The 25,903-nt window shown below is 42.2% G+C and overlaps 1 protein-coding gene and 1 non-coding gene across 2 annotated transcripts; both read right to left on the bottom strand.

Annotated features, from left to right (window-relative positions):
- Positions 1-337: 337 nt before the first annotated feature.
- On the bottom strand, positions 338-6,670 carry mstnb (myostatin b). Its single transcript, XM_007890149.2, has 3 exons — positions 6,175-6,670; positions 4,072-4,445; positions 338-760 (listed from the first exon to the last, which is right to left on the bottom strand). Exons 1-3 carry the CDS (start codon positions 6,578-6,580, stop codon positions 380-382), a joined length of 1,161 nt encoding a protein of 386 aa, XP_007888340.1. The 5' UTR covers positions 6,581-6,670; the 3' UTR covers positions 338-379.
- Positions 6,671-22,224: 15,554 nt separating this feature from the next.
- On the bottom strand, positions 22,225-22,296 carry trnat-cgu. Its single transcript has one exon. It is a non-coding gene; the product is annotated as a tRNA-Thr (tRNA).
- Positions 22,297-25,903: the final 3,607 nt, after the last annotated feature.

Below are 25,903 nucleotides of genomic sequence, written 5' to 3'. Positions count from 1 at the left end.
TCTCCTTGTTCGGCCCTTTGCTACCGGTTTGGGGGGGGGGGGGGGTCGTGTTGTTGTTTTTTGTTTGTTTGTTGGTTGGTTGTTTTGTTGGGGGGATTTTTTTTTTGTCTTATTTGAGGAGCAACGCAAAATCCAATCTCTTCTTTGCCTATTGCACAGTCATGTGTGATGCAGAAATCGTTGATTTTTGTTTGATAAACAAGACCATAACTTGGTGCGTCCAGTTTGCGAGGACGTCTGGTGGGGGTGGGGTGGGGGTGGGGTGGTGAGTTGGTTGGGGAAGGGGGTGTAGGGTGGTGGGTTGGGTTGGGAGGGGTTGGGTGGGTGGTGGGTGGGTGGTTGGGTGGTTTGGGGTGGGGGGAGGGAGACAGTTGTGTTCTCAGGAACAGCCACAACGATCCACCACCATCGCTGGGATTTTTCCATAGATGATCTGTTCTCTTCCATTAAAATATAACATATTGATTGGAGACATCTTCGTGGGGGTGCAGCAGGGTCCAGCCGACCCCCTGGGGTTGGCCTGCTGTACCAGGTGGGTGTGTGGGAATTTCTGCAGGAACATGTACTCGCATTGTCCCGAGCAATAGTTGGCTTTGTATCTCTTGGGAGCTATAATCCAATCCCAACCGAAAGCCTCGAAGTCCACCGTGAGAGGGTAACGACAGCAACGTGATTCGGTTGAGTGTTCATCACAGTCCAGACCAAGGTTCCTCCGGGATCTCTTGGACGTTTCCGTCACTTTCACTTCGAGAAACGGTTGCTGTTGGGAATCAAACACAAGTCAAAGTTAGTGTCGGAACAACGTTGGATTGATTGCCTCTCCTGGTCCCCCTGTCCCCCTGTCCACCCCCCCCCCCACACACACACACCCACACACCACCCACACACACCCACACACACACACACACACCCACACACACCCACACACACCCACACACCCACCCACACCCACACCCACCCATACCACCCACACCCACCCACACACACACCCACACCCACACCCACACCCACCCACACACACCCACACACACCCACCCACACACACCCACACACCCACACCCACACACACCCACACCCACACCCACACACACCCACCCACACCCACACATACCCACACACACCCACACCCATCCACACCCATCCACACACCCACCCACACACACCCACACACCCACCCACACACACCCACACACACCCACACACACACACACCCACACACACCCACACCCACCCACACACACCCACACACACCCATACCCACCCATACCCACCCACACACACACACACCCACACACACCCACACCCACACCCACACACACCCACACACACCCACACACCCACCCACACACCCCCACACACACCCACACACACACCCACACACACCCCCACACCCACACACACCCACACCCACATACACCCACACCCACACACACCCACACCCACACACACCCACACACACCCACACACCCCCACACACACCCACACACACCCACACACACCCACACCCACACACACCCACCCACACACACCCACACCCACCCACACACACCCACACCCACACACACCCACACCCACACCCACCCACACACACCCACGCCCACTTTTGCAGTGAGATTGCAAAAGGGGGACACGCCAATGTTCCGGGGTTTTTGTGGTTTTTGTTTTTTTAAAAAAAACACATCCAAAAGCTGCTTTACCGCGTTTTAGTCGCGTGTTAAAATCCTGCATTCGCAATTAAAAGTTTCAGTCGTAATTTGGGAGTCGTTTTTTCATCGTTCTTTAGGACGCATCCAACTCGAGTCCGAATTCGACCAATATTCTGCACAATTTTAACGCGATGATCTTCAGGCAAAGCCTTTTTGAGCATTTGCAGGTCTCTTGTCTGTGTGGCTCAGTACTTCACCAGTAATATCTTTTCCCACTGCGACAGGGCAGCAGACTGTATATACCCCCTTTTTCCTTCACATTGTATTCAAGTGATGGTAATCCCTAATAACCAGTTCAATAATTAATCATCCCAAATTGATTTGATCATTTATAATGCGAAATATAAGTATGGATTGTTTTCTTCCTTAACTCGATACCCACAGCCACTTGTTAGTTAAATTACATATTTTGCAAACAGAACTCCCCCTTTTTTTCAGTTTCTAATAAAGTTATAGAACATCTTATTTTGTTACAATATTCTACAACAGTGCAGCATTAAACACTATGGAAACAGCTAAAAGAGAGGGGCAGGGGGGGGGGGGGGGGCATGAACTTGCTTTACTTGCAGTAATTCACCTTCAAACACACAGTCACTATACTTCACAGTAAATCTTGTGAAGTGTTTGAGACGTCTGGCTAAATGAATAAGGAACTTTAACAAATGCCTGAAATATTATTAATAATAATAATTTCGGATAATATTTTATTGGAGAGTTACACAGAGTTACACTATCTGTGTCCTCAAGATTTTGCTTATTTTGCTTATTTCTGACCTCGTTTCCTGGACCGATCAGCATTTGTGCCATATTCTAGTTCTATAAATGTGCGTCTCTCGTCTCTACAAATGCAGACCCACTGTTAACAGACCCCTTTTAAAGTTAACTTATAAACAAGGACAAAGTGTTTTAAAACACCCATTAACTGTAGTGAACAGTGAGAAATTACTGACTGACTGTGGTTTTACAGTCTGAGGCATCATCGGTACCCTTTGCACACTGAACATTTTGTAAAAAGCTCCAACGAATCTGTCACTACACATGAAATCTGATAAACCGGTCTATATCCAAGGAGGTCTATTAACAATTTTTCTGATTATTTCTTCCTAAGGTGTGTATTTGTTTTCTTGTTGAATGTGCCCAGAATGTTGTGTTCAGAGACTGGGTCCAAACTACTGAACGAGTATTAGTAGGTGTTAATCTCTAAAAGAATAATAACGCAGCTATAATTTGACCCCGTTGTTGAACTGCCAACTTTCTTTTAAAATAAAGTTCCCCTGCGACTTTTGCTTTCTCCTGTGCAGGTTTGGTTGCAGTTTATTTAATCACAGCAGTAAGTATTTTTTTAATGATCTTACAAATCATGCATCTATTGCAATGGAAGTTAGCCAAATGCGTTCAAACACGTGGCGTGTTGGCTCAGACAATTTTTAAAAATATATATGTTATTTTAAGCGTATTATTGTTTTGGCCCACAAGCCCCAGTGCTATTAAAACGTGCTTTCTTTTTGTTTAGGGGAAATGCGGTCCTTCCACACACAGGAAATGCTGAAAAGGGTTTGTCTCGTTTTCCAGCACTGCAGTTATATTTGGGGCTTTTGCTATAAATCTGCCTGAAAATGCAGGAAAGACGTCGCTATTTAAATACTTTATTCTTTAATACTGTATACTATTGCACATTCTTCAGTTTGATCTTAAGAATTGCAATGTTCTCATCAGTTATCGTCACTGCACGAAAAAGTGAAGTGAAGCCCCCCAAAAAGTGTTTTTTATTCAGCTTGCATCGCCAATTTTACTTAAAGAAATACATGTTTGCGATTGCAATCAGAAAACAATATTGTCGCGAAGTTTTCCTCCATAAGAGGTGATGTTATGGTTTAAATTTAAAGGGAATACTGCGATTTGGATGTAAAATGTGAGTCAACGCTGAATCGTATCATCTCTGCACATGAGCTTCTTTGGATTTGAGTTACATTAAAGCTAATGTTCATACCAAAGGCATCACAAAACACCTTCAGCACATCTTTTTTTTAAAAAAATGACCTGCAAAAAAACACGCAATGTGTGGGGGATTGATCCAAATAGACTGCATAACGATTAACTACGTGACTTTGTTGAACGATTGTGAGTCGCATCGAAACCCGACCTGTCTTCAATAACAGAATCAAACCCGTTATCTCGCGTCCCTAACTGTGGGTTACTCCTCAGACAGAAAGGAGAGCCAACATGTAATTAACGTGTGCGCACCGCGCACCGCTTTCGCTCTGAGGTCCATGAGGTTGAGGAGCTGCGAATATTCGCAGGGAACCTCACCATCCGAATTGATGACAGGACATCTCGGGATGAGCTCGACATAAATGCAACTTACCAATCCTTCCTCCCCTTGTCCCGGGGAAGTGACTGCCAGGTCGACGCCGTTGATGTCGGACGCATTGATTTGGATGCCCCAGTTGGATTCGGGTTGCTTGAGCCAGTTCTGCAGGACGCGTTTGAAGTCTATACTCTGCCAGTGGCCAGTGCCAGAGTTAATGTCGAATTTTAAAGAGCGGATTGGTGTGTGATTCGTCCATTCTTGCCCCACTGGCTTTAGTCGCAGAATCTGCATGAAGACGGTCGTGGTTTGCTTCACTGGTCGCAGGTATATCCAGAGATGGGCTTTGACGATTTTATTGAATTGGATCTTGGGGCTGATCTTGAAGGAGCAACATTTCGGTTTGTCATCCACTTGGACACTAGGCTCAGCTTAAAACAGAAATGTTTAAAAATAGATGCACGTGAATGACACTACTTCAACATTTTGTCTCAATGCTATACAGTACAAACCGAATCAAAGGGTACGTTGTTCCAACCTGACTTAGCAATGTGCATATTCTCAGACATCAAAATAGTATTTCTACATCCCTGTGTCTTCAATTGGAAATCAAAGGGCTAAACAAAACGTGTAAACGCTGAAGCGTGAATTATGAATTCAGAAAGTGAGTTTGCCCCAAAGCAATCCATTGATCTGTTTAATAATGAGGAGCGGCGATAATATGTATAGTGTTGATGTCTCTGTCATCGTAAACTTTTTTTTAAGGCAAATCTGTCTGAATGCACACCCTTGCTTTGCACCTTTCAATATCCAACAGTTATAAATAACGGTATTTGGGTACAACATGAAGCAATTCACACAGATAGATAGCTACAGTCAGGTATACGTGTGCAACTGCGCCAATGCAGGTGCAGTCCAAAAAAGAAACACGCTTCAGAGATGACCTTCGAGCCATCATCTACTTTAATAGAAACAGCTCGAGAAAGTGTTTCAGTAAAATGACCCTCGTCTTATCTTTATGGCTGTGGATTAATCCTCCATTTCTGCAGATACAGAAGGCGGTGCGGGGCTGGGCAGCTGCAGTTACCCGTCACATGCTTTGCAGTTAAAATGACCCTAATGACACACTGAGGTCATGACACCATTTGCTCGTAGCTATTAAGTTATTCCTCTACAATGAACACTAATACTGCTATGGGACAATGGGGTCTTTCTTCCCAACTCCTTCGGGAAGAAAAAAAAGGCTGGGGGTTTTAAAGCACGTTGAGAAACAAAAGTCTTCTTTTCAGAGACACCGATGGAAAGCTAAACACGTTTAAGATAGAAGCCTAACAGCAAAGCACGTAGTTAAAACTCCTTCCGAAGGGACTCTGGTAATCCTCATTAGCTACGTTCCCTTCTTTCAATGCAATTACTCGAGGAACCGTTTGCAAAAAGGGTCCGAGGTTCACAGGGTCATCTGCAGAGAATAATAGTTATGTTTCTCCCCCAATGAACTGCCCTCTGGAACATAATTCGTCGGCACAAATGAAGTTTGTGAAAGTGTTAGATTCCCCCTTTTTTTTTATAGGTCCAGGTTATAAACGTGGTTTCCCAAGATTCGGGTGTGCAGGAACTATAAAGTGTTGCCAGTTAAGAGGTCTTTGCTTAACTCCAACAGAGCAGAGCGTGTTTGTGAATTCTTCTGAACAGCTATAACGTGAAGACATAAAGATTCTTTTTAACCCCCCCCCACCCCACCTCCTCCCTTAAAGTTTACACTTCTCGTTAAGTGAGTTACGACCTTAGTATGTTGGTGCGTATCGTAAAGGGAAGGGAAGCCCCTTTTGAAACAGGAGAGATGAAAAAAGCTCACAACCAGGTCGCGATTTTCATGGCTCATAAAAATCTCCGAACGGCCGTTTGCTTTCCAGTGCAACTGCCCCATAGCAAACCCTGCCCTCGGCCAACGGTATGAGCCTCGGTGCAGAGCAACAAACAAACAAAAAAAAACGGTGCAAAAGCAGTGGTGACGGGACAGAAACGCAAAAGGTTGCATTGCATTGCATTGCAGAGAGCAATGCACTGGATGGAGAGAGAGAAAGAGAGAGAGAGGAGAGAGAGAGAAGCAACTGAGGCGACAGCTGAGATCTATCTTATTCTCCACGCGTTTCTACTTACGCTCCGTGGCCATCGTGATCAGAGTCTCAGTTGTAGCGTGATAATCGTCGTCTTCTAATGAGGCATCGTTATTGTCATCCCCTTGAATATCATACTGATCGAGGAGTTGTTGCAGAGGAGGAGCTTTGGGGAGAAGCTGATTGACTGTATCCCGGCTGATGTTGGGTGCTTCCTTGAGGCGCAGTTTGCTCAGGATCTGCGACTTGATGGACTCCAGTCTCAGTGCCTTGTTCTCCTTCCTCCACCTGCAAGCCGAGCACTCGGACGCGTTATAGTCACTGTCCGGCCCCTTTTCGAGCGATTCGGGTTTGATATCCGTCAGGTTGGCGTGTGCACCGTCCCTGTTGCCCACTCGCCCGAGTGCACCGAAGAGAGCCAGGTAAATGAGAGCTTGTGATGTTTGCATGTTCCCAAGCCTTTCCTCCGGGATCCTCTCTGCGACTCCAGTGAAAGAAAGTGGGGGGCTGGTGGGGCTGATGGGGCTGGTGGGGCTGGTGGGGCTAGTGGTGGGCTGGTGGGACTGGTAGGGCTGGTGGGCTGGTGGGCTGGTGGGGCTGGTGGGGCTGGTGGGCTGGTGGTGGGCTGGTGGGCTGGGGCTGGTGGCTGGTGGGCTGGTGGGCTGGTGGGCTGGTGGTGGGCTGGTGGGCTGGTGGTGGGCTGGTGGTGGTGGGCTGGTGGGCTGGTGGGGCTGGTGGTGGGCTGGTAGGGCTGGTGGGCTGGTGGTGGGACTGGTGGGGCTGGTGGGCTGGTGGTGGGGCTGGTGGGGCTGGTGGGCTGGTGGTGGGGCTGGTGGTGGGCTGGTGGGGCTGGTGGGCTGGTGGTGGGCTGGTGGGCTGGTGGTGGGTCTGGTGGTGGGCTGGTGGGGCTGGTGGGCTGGGTTATGGCCAAGCGCACTGGTAAATCTCATATATTCCAACACGGCTTTTTATACCGCATCTTTGGCCACACTATTGTGTCGTAAAAATCAACGATTGGCTGCTGTGCCAACAAATAATCTCGCTGTCAGAACTCAGATTCCCCTCTGTCACTCACAGCCCGACTCGCAGTCATTATTTTCGACTCCACTCGCTCTGGTTGCGTGTGTGTCTGTGTCTCTCTCTGTGTGTGTGCGTTGTGGGTTGTGTTGTGTTGTGTTGTGTGTGTGTCTCTGTGCATCGCTCTGTTTATTCAAATGAGAGATTACTGCAAATGGCTCAAACAAAGCGGTAGATTGGAGATTCCTCCCTTTTTTTGGGGGGGGGGGGAGTGGGGGTGGGGGTGGGGTGGGGAGGTGGGGGGTACATTCAGGAAGTCGTTTCGTTTCCAGAGTGCATGGGTTCCCCTGCTGCTCACAGGCAGCAACATGTACTTCTATTCTTTCCGATTTTCCACAGCTTCCAAACAACATCTTTTGCTCAATTGTGAGGGTTGTTGTTCCAACCACTACCCCCCCCCTCCCCCCCCCCCCACCCCCCCCCCCACCCCCTCCCCAATCCCCCACCTCACTCCACCACCCCTCTCCCTGTCTCTGTGCGTAGTAACTCTGCAATCAAATAAAAAGAAAGTTTGACCCGATCCAGTAGTGGGTAACGATCCCTCCCTCCCCTCCCTGCACACACACACTGTTTGCTAAACAGCTGAGAATTTCAACCCAACTCCCTCAGCTTTTTACGCACATTTTTCATCTGCACTTTCGAAATGGTTTGCAAATGCGTATTCGATACCAACTCTGCAGTTATTGAGCAGCTAAACGCCCCAGTTTTTTTTTTCCAGCTGCCCCCCCCCCACTGTATGACACTCTAGAGCGGGGTGTTTAATCGCATCAAGTGTTAGAAAAACCACACGAAGCCCTAAAAGAAAAGGGAAATTAAAACAACAGTGTGGGTATGATTTATAGTCCACGCTCCCACTCTGCTGGACAGTTGGTTCTAGCTGTAGGATATGTTTGCACAATTCTCCAAAATTTGCAGAAAATGCAGATTTTGTTTTAATGGGTATCCTAACAAACCAGATATCGCAGAGAAAAAAAACAAAAAAACATATGCACAAAAACTGCTTGCAACCTCGTGTCAAATGATGTTTGGGTATCAAAAAGTTAAGTAATTGCTAATCATTGCATTTGATATATACCCCCCCCCCCAAAAAAAAAACCTTTGAAACCCGTTCTTTCGTCTGAAATGTCGATGTCCCACGACGAATCCCACTTGTATGAGTTTAGCAAGTAAATGGTTCTGTGAAAAAGACCTACAAGAAAGAAGGACACCCGTCGCAAATACGGTCACTGCAGGTTACATGTTCGTAACATATAGGAAATCAGTGCAAAATGTAATGAACCCAATTGTGCTTTTCAAATAAACGTCCACGACGGTAAAAAAAAAAGTTGATTTATTTCGAGCAGGAATTTGTGAGCCACTTCAAATAACAAGCTGCATTTTTTTTTGTTGCATGGACTAGAAATGGATTTTGCATGATCTTTAAATGTTGGTGACTGCACTGAAGCTAAATGTGTTACAGAAGCTTGAGTTACACCCGCAGTGGAACAAGAAGGTGGTGTCATCGGAAACGTATCCCAAAAGTAACGGGAATGAGCAACCGCCGAGTGGAGGGGGAAAAAAAAAAAGGAACACCCGTTTCACTTAAAAGTCGATTAAAAAGCCAAACGCGATTTTCTTTTGCATCGAGAGAGAGAGAGAGAGAGAGAGAGAGTTAGTTTATTGCAAACTTGCAGGGGAACCGTTTGCGTTTGCAAACGTTTCGTTTCTTCTCGCACGTAAAGGCAATTAAGCGCAAAAAAAATTAGAACAATGTTCTGAGTGTAAATCACACACACAAGTTATTCCTTTAATTACACTTGACTGGGTCGGGCTGGAAACTGGGAGAGCTCTCCTTGCACTGTGAAAAGGAATCCGAACAAGTAATCGTCGGGGCATAATACGCCTTACGCCGATGCCCATGTGGGAGGAAAGGAAAATAAACCGATTGGAAAAGGAAGACCACGCAAACCTCGAGAGCTGTGTTGCTTCTCTCTCTCTCTCTTTCTCTCTCTCTCTCTTGTTTTACGCGTGGAAAAAAAGTACCACGTTGCAACAGGACAAGACTGGACCGGGTGGAGTGGAGTGGGGAACAGGTTACTTTCTGCACTCAAGTTTATCATTGATAAATTCTCTTGTGATTATTATCTACGAGAAGGCGTATCGCCGGCATCACCCGAGTGTGCAGTGCAGATCGATAGTGCGGGCACTTCGTATCATTCAGATACAACCCCATGTTAACGCGAGGCATCTCTGGTTTTGTTGCAATGCTTAACACAAATATTTAATTTATAAAAAAAAGAGAGATTTGGGGAAATCTGCATTGAACGTGTGCCTTGATGCCTGGGAGATGGTGTTAGATAATTTGCATGCTCTTACCCAGACTGTGACTACATGTATTAATAATAATAATAATAATAATAAGTCACCCCTTATTGATTGCTTCCCCCCCCCCTCCCTGTGGTGCATTAATGTCAGATCTAATATTTTATTCCCTTGTTTGTTTGTTTGTCTGTTTCTCTTTTCAAGTAACACTGTCTTTAATTCCTGTGCAGGAGACGTATTCGTTGAAAAATAAAAATCAAATAAAAATCAAATGAAGAAAAAAATGCACGCTCGCCCAGCACAGTGAATTGGACCCCGTTATTATTATTATTATTCTTATCATCATCAGCAGCAGATGATCACTTTGCACGCGGGACAGATATATTTAAAAAAAATGTTAGCTCACATTTAAGCCTCGTGTTTTGGATTGGGGATGAAATGGCTCGGGCTGATGGTGGGTAACATGTCCCCCCTGCTGGCATATCAGTGGATTACAGCATAGCTCGGTCGATGCCTTGATTCAATGGGGTTTAATTTGCACAGCAAGGCTTGCCCTACTGAATGCACAACCCAAGAACTCATCCCCAATCCAATCCCAGTGAGTCTCAAAATATAATCCGCCAACTCAGTCAAGGAGAATAGAGATCGAAAGAAACACAGTCAATCTCTCAACAGACTCACCCGCACTAATTCCCGCACCAGTTCCAGCCAGGCTCCACTGGCTCCCTCACACTCAAGGTCTGAAGATACTCACGCTCCTTCTCAAGTCGCTTCTTGCCTTGGCATCTCCCGACCTCTCCGACCTGCTTACCTCCCCAACCCACTACCATTACCTCCGCTTGACTGGCTCCAGCCTTCTGCATGTCCCTCATGTCCTCTGTTCCACCATCGGTGGCTATACTTCCAGCCGCTATGCGCCCAAACTCTGGAACACTCTTCCTCTATCTCTTCATCTTGCCCCTTCCTTCACGCCCGAAGACCTTACTCTTCGACCGTGCCTATGGTCACCTGTCCCTCGGAGACATGCTCTGCCACTGTCAAGTGCTCTGGGTCATTACCCTGCAATGAGGGGCGCCATATAAATGCAAGTTGTTGTTGCTGTAGTGTCAGAGACATAAGGGCAGTTGGCTGGTGCTGCGTTGTTCATAGGGCAGCAGATGATTCTATGTTGCTTATGTCAATATTAAAACTCATCAAAATCTCTTCATATTTCCCTGCAAGTATATGTTCAAAATCAAATTATATTTCCATTAGTACATGAATCTAACAAATGTCACGTATGCATATTAGGTGTTTTATTGTGTCTCTTCAGTTTATTGGGAAAATGGGAAAGGCAAATGTTTGTTAGATCGCTGTTGAGGAAACTCTGAGAGTTGGGGCGACAACTGCTGGAAGGTGTTACCTGGAGTCCGAGTTCGTGAACACGCATTCGTACATCCAGAGCCTGAAATCCACCTTGATTGGTTTGCAGAGAGATAAGTATGATGGCAGTACTCACATGCATCCCATGCTCAGCCGTGTGTGTGAGTTCCTATTCCCTACCATCCACCTAGTGAGGGCTCAAACACACGCTTGTTGGATGTCAAATGACCAACCAGTGATTATCCTGGTAGGAAGGGAGTAAGTGAGGTCTTATTGGAGCTGAACTTTAGGTCCTTCACAGGAAGATCTTTTATTCTTTGTGGGTGAGTTCAGATGAAACAAAGATATTTCCTTTAGAGTAGATTTATGCGTGACGTATAGAGCATGATATGCAATCTGCAAAAGTTTAACGTTTGCAAATACAAACTAAAACAATTGCAAGCAAAGAAACCTGAAATTGAATCCATTGCAAGGTGACCAAATGATACAACAATATTTCAAAATTTTAAACAGGTACATTGAGCGATTCAGCTTATTTCTGGAATATTATTAATATTAATAGAAAAGGGAACCTGAGTCGCAGGCTGTTGATACAAATCAAACACAAATACCTTCTGATATCTGCCTTGGAAATGTGCTCGATTTTCTTAAATCATTCCAGAATGATCCCAGGTCATCACAATCCTCTTAATTTTTTTTAAATTGTAAAATTATTGACAATTGGAAGTTCATTTTATCAAGCAAATTGCTCATTGACAGACTCCAACTGAAACATACTAAGTACTAAATATGTTTTATCATTAACATTTCAATGCAATTAAAGTAGATATTCACAACATATTCAAATTTTTTACTACTCTATTCAGAGGGCCTCATAGTTTTATTGCCAATAAAAATGCTTTACTGCCACTGAAAGCAATCCCATTAATACCATAGGTGGACATTTAGACTTCTTTACAAAATAAAGCATTACTACTGTCATAAATCAGGTCCTCAAAGCCTTAAAAAATACCAAGAATTGCCATGGAAATGGTACATTATCTTTCTAATGATTTATGCGTTCAATAGTGCTCTGGATAAATTAGGAGTATCATGACAAATTTTCACACACATTGGATACTGATTTGTTCATGGAACACTTCCAGACCAAAAATAGTGTTTATATAAAAAAAATCTATTTAAAGATCAGCAAGTAGAATTCAGCATGCTGACTGAAATATAGAAATGGAATAAACAATAAAGAGCATTAAAATCATGGAACTTTACATATGAAACACTTGGTTTGTTTAACTGGTTCTCCCTGTGTTTGACATTATGATTGTAATTAGTTTCGTCCACAAATATACAGTCAATTCACTTTACAGCATATTCTGTGTTGCGCTTTGAGACGTCGAGAAGATGTGAAAAGCGCTATATCAAATGCAAGGATTATTATTATTATAATTAGAATTAAATTAATTCTTGACAAGGCATCAAGTAAATTGTATAATTAGTCATACTTACACACTGATTATAAATTTTGAAAATATTATGTATTATGTATCATATAAGACGAAAAGGCTGAATTTAGAGATAACATTTAAGGATACTTGAAAATGTCAGTAATCATTACATTTATATTATCCCCTGTTGAAATTCAGCACATTAGATATAGTTTAAGAACTCCTGCCAAACTTTCAACTGTGTTCCATGGAATTATAATGTCAGCCATTACTTCCTCAAAATATGGGAAAACTAGAAATAACATAATAAATTGGGTTTTGAATCTGGTTTCTTATATTTTATATTTAAAAAATGAACAAATGGGTGATACATTTTCTCTGTGCTGATGGCATTGATTCAAATACCAATGTGAGAATAAAACATGGAATGATCAATGTATTTATATATACATTATTTCCATACTGTACAGTTCTACAATCAATAATCTGGAGATAACAGCAAATTGGTTGCTGCTCCCAAGAAATGAAGGTCATTTACTTTGAAATTTTGAATGAATTAAATTATTAGATGAATTGATGCTAGGAACTGAACATTGAAGGAGGATTTGTAAATTTCAAAGAATGGTTTGAAATCTACAGTTTTTACTTGAACTCCAGGTTTAGTTTATTTCCAGTTTTAGTGGAGCCCAACACACACTTCCCACCATCACGCCAGGATAACCAGAATGAAATGCAATTTAGTTGTTTGAGTGACAGCTATTGCGTTTGGTGCCAATACACGTACTGAAATGTGATTACCTACATAAATCAGATGCAGTGGGGGGAAGATAGTATACTCCAGAACCTGTCAAGCACAAACTATTTCTGTGAGTTCTCAGTAGCTAGAACTGGAGACTCTTCAGCATGACAAGCAGTTTCTTTGCGAGTCAGACCCCCGGCTGATCAAACATAACCAACAGCAGGATGTTGTTGGTCCAACATACTGTACTCTACCAAGGAATGGTATGATGCTGGTTCCTGCTCACAATTCCTTACACAACAAGTTCCGAATCATAACCAAGTTTTACCATGTTGACTCTTCCTAACAGGGAGTCGGTGAGGAACAGGACTGAAAGTAGCTCATCAAGAGTGGTGTTGATAGATCCGAAAGAAGGTTGACTGACTATTTTCGTTTCAGTGTGCTGCAGGGAGAGTGTGGGGGAATGGAGGGAGAGAGGGAGAGAGAGAGGGTGGGCAGAGGGAGGAGAATATATCAGTGAATTTCATTCAGATTTTTTTTATGAGCCTGATGCATAACTGTGGCTTTCCACCATCAAACTAAACCAATGGGAAGAATTTTAATCTCAATTCAAATCTTATCCCACTTTGATCGCAGGCATTTATATAATTTTTTGGCCATGGATATTGCTGGATCTACAATGTGCTCTATTTAAGTGAACTGCAGCTCTGTTCTATACTCTTCTTGACATGTGCTGTGCTCTGATAACTGGTGTCCAAATACCAGTTGCATATTTTTTTAATCTTACAGCTGGCAGGGCTGTTGGTTCTTCAATGACATCAGGAATGTAGGCATGGGTCCAGGGTGGGGTGAGGGGGGTGAACACTGGAGAACATTTTAAACTTAAGCAACTTTAAAGTTTAAAGATGTTCGCTTCACGTTGGCTGCAGTTATACGTACTACAGCTGGTGCAAGACTGACGCCTTGAGGTAGTCTCGCAGCACTTCTTGCAAGACAAATACCAAAAACCCAGTTGCACTCACTGCACGTTTTATCAATTCAATATGGTAACGGAGGTGGATGCATCAAATAGCTGTAGCACGACCATTTTTAAAGAACTCTCCCATTTCATTAACTCAACTCATTTTTGTTTTTGCTGAGGGTTGCAAGAAATGTGCAAGTGAGGCCATAGCTGTACACTGTAGACTATGTACATACAGTACAGTTTACTGTACTCTTGGCTCAGGTACACATCCATATGAATTTGCTGATGGCAGCTAACCCATTAGCATTGATGCTTCTCATCAGAAGAGTTGCATTGGTACATTCCCACCCCTCCTTGTTTACTTGCAGCAGATTTCTGCAGGTGTATATTGCCAACATGGGAACAAAAAAATGAATTAATTTTAAATGTCATAGCAGAGGGCAGAGCAGCCAGGACTGAACCATTTCTTTCTGGATGAGTTGGTGGCAGGTGATAGAATGACTCAAAGAGAAACAGAAGGGAGGGGAGGGAGGGAGGAAAGGAAGAAAGAAAGACAACATGCAGGAATAACAGCAGAGGAAGAAAGAGATTGAAAAGAAAAAAAAACACTGCAGCATGAACAAATAGGGTGGAAGGTGTCTGCAGACACAGACAGACTGACAGAGCTGTCAATCAACTGTTCCTCCCCCCCTCCATCCCCCACCTTGAACTGGTGATGATTAAAATGCAGGGGATTCAGTGGATCTTGGCTTGTCCAGTTATTCCTGCCGGAAGCAATGCGTTGTCGCTTCTAGCAAATTAGAAGTGATTGTGAGCGAGCGGAAAAGCCAAACTTCTGGATTTTTCCACTTCCACGTCGCTCGCCTTCGCTGTCAATTCGGTGGAAGGAACCAAGTCACAAAAAAATTTAGTCAAAGCCTTTTAGCAATGTTCAGACAAATGCCAAAAAGGTAGTGGATGTAACATTGGATTTAAGACTACATTTCAGACTCTTATAAACAACAGCCAAGTTTGTGTTGATATTCGGCCAACTGTGACCAATTATGCTGCACTTCCAGTCAAGCCTGATTTTCAGGAATTTATTGTTCATAAAGTCCTGACCCTGTGTAGCTTGTCATCTGCTTTCCAACCTGTTCCTACAGTTATGATGAGCAATTAATGGTATCTTTTTTCTTAAAAGGCCTTATGCCACCGATTCAGGTCAGCAACATTATTAAAAATTAATACGTTTCCTCTTTCAGATAACATCTTTCCTCTGTATAGTCAAATCCGCCAAGCTTTCCTTATCTTCAAAGGTATGAAAACATGCAGTAACCACATGCAGTCTGCCGTTTTGACATCAGACGCTCTCCAGGACCTATGCAGTCTTCAAAATAATGTATTAGTGCTGGATTTGCTTCAAGCCAGGTAGATGAAACATTCTGAATACTAGATGCCATTTATTCAATCTAATTGTGGCTATTTTATGATAACCTTGAGTAGTGGTGGCCAACCTTTTTGGTAGGCCAACCAAATACATTTTTATTTATTGAATTTTTCTTCATTTATGGCCCTGCTCAGTAGCTACTAGAAACAAGGTATTGATATGGCATGGACGAGCGTGGGAACAAGGGCTACTTTTGGGGTGTCAAAAGGGGGTAATCTGTTCAGAATAATCTATGTACACCTTGGAAATTTCCCCTCGATAAGTGCAGAACCTTCTAAAAGTTCAAGGTACCCATAGAAAGGTCACGAGGAGGGTCCAACAACATCATATGGCTCTTCCCACTGCTCAGCCACAGCTTGTGACCATCCTATCCGGTGGAACCTTAATGGCTGCAAACGTTTGTATTTCCTCAATAGTGGATTGCTTGTCTGGGTGACTCATCCATGCCCTCATAGATGAATTGGAGTTGAAAGCAGAAATGAAAATAGAAAAAATCAGTGGTTAGTTTTTCCTGGAATGCATATCTCTCGATATCACTTAATCCATGTAGACTGTGGCTTGAGACTGCTGTGCAAAGAACTCTTCCTCGTATGTTAGAAAGCGTGCTGCTTAGTGTGTTGATATTCCAATTACTTTCCGCGTAATGAGGCATTAAATTGGCAGGAGAGAATGAATTTCAATTTACTGGATTTCTGGGTAAATGTCTGTCAAGCTTTCCCTTCCTTCCAAAGGGCTTACGCTTTCGATGCTGAACAACATTTGAAACGTAAAGTATTGGAATCAAGGTTTATTACAAAGGTATAGGTGAATAATTCTACGCAATTGTAGAACCGGAAATTCAGTCAATTGAAATTAATTCTCTCTTGCCAATTCCAGCTTGCTCACTTAGCACAATAGTATCTAATGCCACATTCATTTACATGTGTTACCATTCATTTACATATATTATCATTCTTATAAAGTGTCTCAGTTGAGGCAGTGGTTTTAAATGATGTCAAGTGACTTTGGATTGGATGATAAGAAAGTAAGAGTTTAGATATCTCTCGAAAACTGAATTTGTTAAGGCTGAGGAGTGTACAACTAAGTGCAAACACACATTTCCATTAACCAGGACCAAATGCCAGTTAATTTCTTTGTTATTAAAGAGCTGGTCACACAATCAATTTTTTTTAAATAACCTTGAAGAATTAAGGGCGATTCTTCAGTAGCTTGTTCTTCAGCCAAGACGAAAGTGATTTGTAAATTCACCCTATGTACACAAGGTTATTTACCACCTCTTTAAAACTGATTTCAACAGTTGCTCTCCGGAGTCATTGGTGATGCTGCATTTTAACCTTATTTGAGCACTATTTTCAAATCAGATTAATGCAAGGCGCTGCATAAGTAAGATCTAAGATGCTGTTTTACAGAAAATAGATCAGAGCCATGCAAGGGTGCAATGTAGATTCACTCTGATGATATAAAGCTTAAGAAAATAGTTATAGTTAGGGTTACAAATCTACTGAGCCAGCCGCTGCTTCTCTTTGCTCAGCGAACACTGGACTGTTTCATGTTCCACCTTCCAATCTGCCCCACCATAGGCAGGTGATCGTTCAGCCATCTGCTCTCAGGAACCACGTTCTTTACTCCCTCCGCCTCAACTCTTCACTCGCCAATTCTCTTACACTATGATTTCTCTCATCTTCTTCCCCCCCCCCCCCATGCCACTGAGATATGTAAATGTAAATTGCATTGCATTTTCCACGTGATAAAGCGCAATATCAAATGCCAGGACTACTACAACACTACTACCACATGGAGTACAGTAATATTACATCCCTTCCTACAGCCTACGCGGTATCCTCTTCCAGTTCAAGATATTGATGTGTTGGTAAAGATGGTCAATGCTGCCCTACTATTTATTATTTTTCTTTGGAGGGGTGGGGGGGGGGGGGGGGGGGGTCAGCCGGGTGTCTGACACATGCGGAAACCCCATCACCACACTTAGGAATAATCCAAACCAGACTGAGAATTCCATGAATGGGAATTTTTGCAACTGATACAACTGTTTTTTTTCTCTCTCTCTCTCTCTCTCAAGTGGTTGCACTACATCCAGAAGGTGACGCTGTGCAACTTGACATCAGCAGCGTCTCAGTATTGGGTACATATAGAGGGGTAGGGGGGGGGGGGGTTTAATATAAAAAAAATACAGTATTTTAACATTTTTTTGCATGAAAGAAAATTGGACACGCAACCGAATTTACACCAAGGGGTTGGAGCTTCTTATGTTGAGTGAGGCTGCGGACGATTGGTCGTCTTGAGTTTACAGAGAAGCTGAATTATATCTCCAACCTCCAGGGAGAAAAAAAGCTTTCTTTTTTTTTGTGTGTGCGTTGGGGTGGATGGGGTGGCCACCCGGTGCCACAGCACAGCAAACGCACCCGAAAGATTTGCACCACTCCACGGTGCGTAAAACATACCCAATTGCAATTGCCCGACATCTGGGGATATGTCACTGGTGGCAACAGGGGGGAAAAAAAAGACAACACAACACAACGCACAGAGAGACACACACAACACACACCACACACAGGGTTTTTGATGTGCGTGGAAAAAAAAAAGACTTGAGAGAGAGAGAGAGAGAGAGAGAGAGCTCTGCTGCCACTGCACGAGTTGCCTGTCTTGTCTGCTGCTGCCGTGCCCGAGGATTGTGTGACCCACTGACAAGAGCCACTCGTGGAAAAAAAAGAGAGAGAGAGAGGGTGAGTTAAGAGTTAAGAGTGGTGGTGGTGGTGGTGGTGGAAAGAAACCCCGACCACGTTAAGAAAAGAGAAGACACACGCGAGCTTGTGCGTGGGAAAGAAAGTGGTGGTGGTGGTGCTGGTGTTTTCCAAGCGACTCAGAGGAGGAGGAGGAGGAGGAGGAGTGGGTGGAATAAACTCGTTCCCTTGGTCGTTCTCTGCAAATGAGCGACTGGGGTGGGTGGGGGGTCGATGGTCCATCTCTGGCTGCTGGTGAGTTGGTGATTTGTGTCGATGCTAATGATGCTCCTCCCAAAAGAAAAGGAAATCTCCTTTGCTTTTTTTTAAATGTATTTATATAATGCATATATATATATATTTATATTTGTATATAAAAAAACACACACACACACACGATTTGCAATGCATTGGCTCAAAGACCAACCCGTTTTCCCAACCGGGGAGGAGGTACATGGATTTGTCAGCAGTTTTACAGGCGCGTCGGTTTGCAAAGCGTTAAAAAAAAAATCCATTGCTATCAGTGCAGAAGGAGAGGAGAATTTCCTCTATTTTCTTCTCTTTTCAACCAGGGGGGAGGGGTGTGGGGGGGGGTTTGCAAATGCGGAATTATACATATATAAGACTGGACCTTTTTGTAATGTTGTGCTCCATTGACTTAGCCATTCGCCTCGTTATCTTGACACAACCCAAATAACAGTGGGTATAAATCTTTGTACTTTCCAACTTAAGTTGTTCGCTTTTATGTAGTGCATTTTTTTTTAAACCTCTTTCCCCCCCCCAAAAAAAAACAATGATTGCAAAATGATATCTTTGTTCTTTACCCCCCCCCTTCCTCATAGATGAAATTGCCAAATCCAGCAATGATGGGTCATTGACCAGGAGGATTTGGGAGCAAAGTGAAAGCATCGTATCATCTACACACACACACACACACATACACACACAAAAAAATCCCTGTGCTGCAATGCTGTAAATAAAGAGTCGCCTTTCGAAGAGAGAGGGAAGGAGAGAGAGAGAAAAAAACAACATTGAGCAAACTCCAAACCAGGAATATTTGGAAACATTTCCTCGGATGTGCAAAAAATGGGCTGCTTCAAATCCAAACACAAGTATGGAGTGTCCAATGCTAAGGCCACGGAGCAGATGGACAGGAGTAAGAGTCAGGACCCTGCACTGGGAGAGTCCCACTTGAAGGAGAATGCGCTCCTGCCAGACGCTGCGCTCCTGGATTACGCACAACGCCTGTCAGAGGATATCGTAGCGACCGCAGTCAGTCAGTTGATAGAAATCGAGAACCGGTACAGAGACATTCCCTACATTGAGAGCGACGTGTGGTGAGAGCTGAGAGAGTGCTGGATGGAGGATTTTTTTTTGTGTGAAAAAAAACACCAAAAAAGGCGCACGATTTTCTCCGCATCTTCGTCCAGGCAAAGAAAAAATAAATAATCGTGGATGGAACTACCGACCTGAAAGTAACAGAAATCATATATATGTATATATATATGTGTAAGAAACAAAGAAGCCGCTGATGGTGATTGCAGAGCCCAGGCTCTCCCCTTCTACAATGTATTTGAGAATGAGCCAAAGGATAACTTACTTTAAATAACATTACGTCGTTGCTTTTCTCTATCCATCCCGAGGTTTCCCAGACCTGAGCAAAATGGACCGTTTGAAATGCAGGATATCACAAACATCTGTTTTTGACATTTAAAGCAGCCCTAATTTTCGAGAAGGGATGTGGGCAAACTTTTTTTTTATTTTAGCGTTTATAAGGAAGGGGTAACTGTGATTTTTTAAAAAAAATACAATAACACACATCACCTAGAACGGGCCGCATTGGTTACCACTGAGAGTTGTGTTCCACCAACAAATGCAAAATATTCTTTCCTGAAAATGGTGCCTTATTTTTTCATCCGTCTATGTGTCTTGATTTCTGCAGAATGTCCACACATGTATGCCGCTTACATGTAGAAATTTCCGTGTATCTGGGAATCCTGGAGGAATGCACCCTGCTTACCCAATTCCTGAGTATAAGGTGCGTACTGGTAACCAAGGCTTGGGGACCCCAGAGTATGTTGAGGTACTGCTGGATTTTAACCAAATAAAATCATTGCCATTGAGAACACTGTTGCTCGTCCAGGTAGGACCACCCTACCCATTTGGGCTTTGGCATGAAGGATTAGCAAAAGCTGAGTGGAAAGAATTCCTGCTACAGATTAATTGGCCTACCCCTCTAAATCCTACCGATGAACCAGGTTTGTCTCTTATCAGCAGTGCCCTAGATTACTGCAGACCTGCCTGGCTCAGAAATAGGTTGACTGAGACCGCCAGAGGGTTGACTCAATTCTGACATTCCGTTACTAAGCACGTCACCTTGTAATGAGATCCCACTAAGCTCCCCCCCCCCCCCCCCCGCCCCTCCCCTGGGAGGACAGTCACGAGTTGGCCTCTTGAAGATATTAGAATATTAGAAACTTGTTAAGCATCAGATAAGCTCATGCTCTTTTTCTGTCTCAGAAGTTTGGATATATGTTGCATAAATCCAGGGGTAGCGTATGTGGCCACTTACACGAAAGGTATAGTCTGAATCTGAAGCTAATTTTGAAAGCGAGATGTGGCACAACTAAAACAGTTCAATAAAATCATTGAGCCAGAACTCATATTTTATGAACTCATTAACCGGAAACAGATGCAGCAGTGTTGAGGGAAACATCTTTCTCAGACTGTTGGGAACAGTGTACAAGTACCAGATGCTGGTTGTAAAGGAAAAAGAATAGAGGTGCTCCTGAGGAACAGAGATGGGGTGCTCTTGTGAACATTCAATGGGAAAGTCACTTCAGTTTTGTTCAAATGACCTGTTTAAAAAAAGTGACAAAGATATCTGTGATTTCTTTGTTGCAATGGTTTACCGCACACATGGTGTTTGGGGGATAAATACCTTTCAATTACATTACAACTCTCTTTCAAGAACTAGGTGGCTGGTTTTGTTAAATGTTACGACAGTGCCACTTGAAAGACAAACCTGTTTTGCTAATTATAAATGCAGACGGAAGATGGTTAAAGCCAATCCAAGATATTTGCCCTTTACAATCATTGTCTGTACGTAAAATACAATAGAGATGCCAGGCACAATTGGCTGAGTACAGCTATACTGCCAGGTTGGGCAGTTTCACATCAGCTGGTTTGAGGCGCAGGACTAGAGCAGTGGAAATAAGGAAGGACTAAAATGGCAGATCTCTTTGAGGACAAAAGCTTCTGATAGTTAAATATATAGATGGTTTAAACTCAGATTGAGGGGTGGGGAAATATTCACTCTAGAAATGTCATCCCCGTTAATGTTCATCAAAATCCACACTAGTTTATTAATGGTTTTGTGCCACCGAGTCCCCAAAGATACTTTTGAAATACTCCACAATATATTACAGTATTTGCAAAACATGTAATAATAATCCTTACATTTGGTATAGCGCTTTTCATGTCTTCTAGACATCTCAAAGTGCTTCACAGAATATACTGTATATTTTGTGGGCGAAATGCGGCAGCCAATTGCGCACAGCAATGTCCTACAAACAGTCGTGGATTGAGTGACCAAATTATTATTGTTTTTTTTTCTTGAGGTATTTTCTTAGTGTTGAAATCCCTCCATTCCTTGGCAACCCCCTATCTTTCTAACCTGTCTCCTCACAGTAGTACGCGCTGCCTCCGCTCTACTGGGTCCGGCCTCCTCCATGTTGCTCGAATCCTGCGCTCCACCATCAGTGACTGTGCCTTCAGCCACTATGCCCCGAAACTTTGGAACCCCCTTCCTCAACCTCTTCGCCTCACCCCCTCCTTCCTCATCTTCAGATCGCGCCTGAAGACCTTCCTCTTCGACCGCGCCTACAGTCACCTTTCCCCTCACCCTGTCTCAGCTTCAGGCTCCGCTATGGTTAAGCGCTCTGAGACTCCACCCAGCATGGCGGTCGCTACATAAATGCAAGTTGTTGTTGTTGCTGTTGGGTTATTATCAGGCGTGTGGAGTTAGGAAACTTGCCCAAGGTTTTGCCGTGCTGGGAATCGAACCCAGATCTCTCGCTTACGAGGTGAGCGCTCTGACCACTGAGCTACAGGACTCCTAGATGTAGGTGACATCTCGTGGCCAAAAAACATAAAAGAAAGTGATCCTGCAACACGTGTGCTTGAGAATTTGGCTCTTGTTCAGATCTTTATGTTCTTGTTCAGGAAATTCCACAAACCCAATCACACCCAAGTCAAACCCAGACTTTTGGCATTACCCTGACATGTGATTTTCTGGGCCTTCACTCCCACACCCTTTGTATATTTATCCACACCTATTTTGGTAATGTCAATGTGATAATTTTATTAGAATATATTAGAATAGAGGCAATTATAATTTTTGAGAATTATGGGATCCAAAATGTACTACAAAGTTCAACTTTATTAATGAAAATGATGCAAAATGAATGCTTAGAAATTTCAAAATATACAGTATTATAATAGTATCAATTTTGTTGCAGTCATAGACTGTGTCTATGAAATAATCAGCCAGGAAATTTAAATGCACAAATTGCTTTATTTTTTACTGCATTATTTTATATATTACTGACATTGTGTTCTTTTTAAGAGCAACCTAAGTTTTATTAGCTTGTATAAATTTTAAGGAAATATTTAAAAATAAAATTTTTAAATTGTGAAATATTTTAAAGAATATTATTTGCACTCCCTTTCAATAGGTTACAACTAAACTTTTTTATTGAAAATTGGATTTTACAGTTGTGCAAGTATACTCTAAACACTGTGCAAGTTGTAGATTAACACTACAGATGCTGCTCTAACAAATTACATGTTAAACAATTCTAGAGGCCCCTTCAGCTCTTGGGTATGTTGCTGTGTTTCAATGACAAAGATTTAGTGATTATCCTAAGTTATTTACTGCCCAATGTGTTGTTTCTAAAATATACAGAGCGGGGTTTCCAACATTCTTGAACCGGAAATATTTCTCATTGAAAAACACTTGTACTAAATTTAAGGCAGGAAAAGAACCCAAAAGTTTTGCCCCTGGAATGAAACTTGAATTAAAATCTTTCTTTGATATTAATCCTTAATTACAATAATATTATTAAAACCAATAGTTTGTAGTCTCCAATAGATAGGTAACAATAGGCTATTGTATTCGTAGCCAAGATTTAAAAAAATTCACATATGCAATCTTTACAATTATACCTTCAATACATGTACTGAATACATGACACCATACATGTAAATATTCCACATCTCTAGCAATCCTGCAAATTAAAGATTCAATCTGCTTCACTTTCAATGTGGAAATCCCAGGGATGGTATTTATGTATTAGGATAGTTTATTAAAGATTTTTGAGATTTTTGTAAATGCATTCAACGGAATTGTCTTTTCTAATTTAATACATTTGTTGGTGAAACTATATTCAGAGGTGAAACAAAATGTTCCATAAATCACAATTTGATTTTGTTTAAAACACATTGCGGTTGCACAGTCTTCAGAGTGAATAAAGAAATTGTGAAAACTTGCTTTCTTACCAAGAGAACAGCATTATTTAAACTAAGATTCTTTCAACAATGGTATTTGAAAGGATTGATTTTTTTAAAAAGCCTGTGTAATTTGGTCAGCATTTTTTTTATTTGGAGTTTCATTACTTTTCTATTATTAATTTTAAATCAAAGATTCAAAAGCTATTAAAAATATATAGAAAATGCTGCGAAAAGTATTGCTTTGTGTGTTCTCTTTATCTCTATGAACATTCTGCAATTTAAGTCATGTCATTTCATACCTTAGGAAATCACAATTTCCCCCCCAAATCCCCCCCAAATTCGGAGTATAACATATTGTCCAAAATTGTTTAAATGACCTCCACTTAAGTTTATTGTGAAATGCAACAATTACATGAATGATTTGCCATTGACTGGTCAGAATACTGTGCCAAGCATCGGTTTAATGTGAGTATTCTATGTCAATACTGATGAGGCGTTAAACATCTCCTGTGGTTGTGGGCTAATCATTTCTTAGTACTCAAGAATTGCCTTACCACTCGGGATTCTTTAGATTTACAGCTAATATGCCTTCAGGTTTGAGGTTTTTAAAAATATACATTTTTATACATCTAAATATGAACTTGAGATTTAATATTTCCTTTAAAGAAACCTTTTCTTCAGGACACATTTCATTTGAGGGCGACAGATTAAAAAAAAAGTGACACAAATCTAAAGAGAGTGTTTGACAAAGTTATAGACAGTTTGTTGATGAATTGTGCAGCTTGTTTCCTGAAGCAATGTCATAGTGAGGAGGCAGTTTGTGTGCGTGTGTGTAGGTTTGCAATGTTTTATTGGCTTAAATCCATCAACCTTCCAGTCACTAAAGATTTATTATAGTTAGATTACATTGTCTTTTTCCATAAATGTTCTCATTTAATTTTTTTTCTATCCCATGTATCAAATATAAGTGGGGAAATAGTCAGACTAAAAATAAACAGTTCACATTTTTAATCCATAGTTATTTATGATCTACCTCCTCGAGCGTTAAAGCTGGGTTCCGTTGAATTTGCTCCAAATCCTAGACTTTAATTTGATTTGCTTCAACAACATAAATAACATAATCGAAAACTCAACTTAGATATAAACAAAATACCACTGGGTTGATGAAGGGTCTCTGGTCTCAGAAGTAAATATAAAAATATAGTTAACTTTCTCCAATAAGTCTGTTCGGTCCAATGAATATCTTTTCACTCAAATCCATCCACATAGGTTGTAGTTTAGTCCCTTCTGGTTTGAGTTCCTCATCTCAGTTACATTTATGCTGCTGTTAAAATGTTACCAGAAGTGAACCACTCTGATTTAAGTAAGGAAGAGCTGCAAATGCTAATCTCATTTTTGCAAACAGGAACGCAGCTGGAGTGGAAAAAGTGCAACACTTAACTCAGTTCTCAATTGCAAGTGTAAACACCATTACATCAATCCATTTGGTTTTGTTTATTCTAAATGGTTAAAATGGGAGAAGTCATGCCACAGAGCACACAAACCCTGGACTCCCAGCTATCAAATAAAAAAAACACACAAAATGTTCCCACCCTTCCATGTTGTAAAGTAGATTTAACACTTTTTCCACTCGGTCTGCTTTTCTTAAAATAGTAAAACTGGAGGAAAAAATAGATTTGAGCATATGCTTGGCCAGATTTAACGAAAAAACTCAAAACGTTGCTTGAACCCAAATGAAGGCAAATAGTGTGTAAATCACTAGCCTGATAACAGGAAGAATATTGCCTTCCCAGCCATCAGTGCCTGGACCCGGGCAGAGTTCTTACCTGAGCTGTGATCTGATGGATCACAGGGATCGTTGCTAATAATCCATGTCATCAACGAACACAAATTACACCAAGAGATTAGTGTCCATCTACTTCCAAGGATTACCCAGAAGAGTGTCTAATAGTGAAGGATCCAGAGCAGCTCCATGATGCTCAACAACCGACATAAATACACTTTGAGATAAGGCCAGAATCACTTCACCTCCGTTCCATCTTCCAATTGCCCCCATTTTACTTGACGAAGGACAAGCCATCAATGAATAACTTTAAAATTAATGACAATTTCAATAGTTTAAGAAACAAAATGGTTTTAACTGAAAAAATACAAATGTTATAAAACTTTTTTTTCTTTTAAATGACACAAAATATTGGCAGCCAAATCTGTG

Source organism: Callorhinchus milii, unplaced genomic scaffold (assembly GCF_018977255.1).
Source record: "Callorhinchus milii isolate IMCB2004 unplaced genomic scaffold, IMCB_Cmil_1.0 Scaffold6, whole genome shotgun sequence".
Taxonomy (NCBI): Eukaryota; Metazoa; Chordata; class Chondrichthyes; order Chimaeriformes; family Callorhinchidae; genus Callorhinchus; species Callorhinchus milii.
The sequence above is the reverse complement of the archived record's forward strand: the minus strand, read 5'-3'. Positions and strand labels throughout refer to the sequence as shown.

Bases quoted from the DNA above. Each gene is read 5' to 3' on its own strand.
- mstnb (XM_007890149.2), bottom strand. From the start codon at position 6,580: ATGCAAACATCACAAGCTCTCATTTACCTGGCTCTCTTCGGTGCACTC. The intron at 4,446-6,174 runs GTAAGTAGAAAC...TTCTGTTTTAAG, and splicing joins GATCACGATGGCCACGGAGC to CTGAGCCTAGTGTCCAAGTG. The intron at 761-4,071 runs GTAAGTTGCATT...GATTCCCAACAG, and splicing joins GACAAGGGGAGGAAGGATTG to CAACCGTTTCTCGAAGTGAA.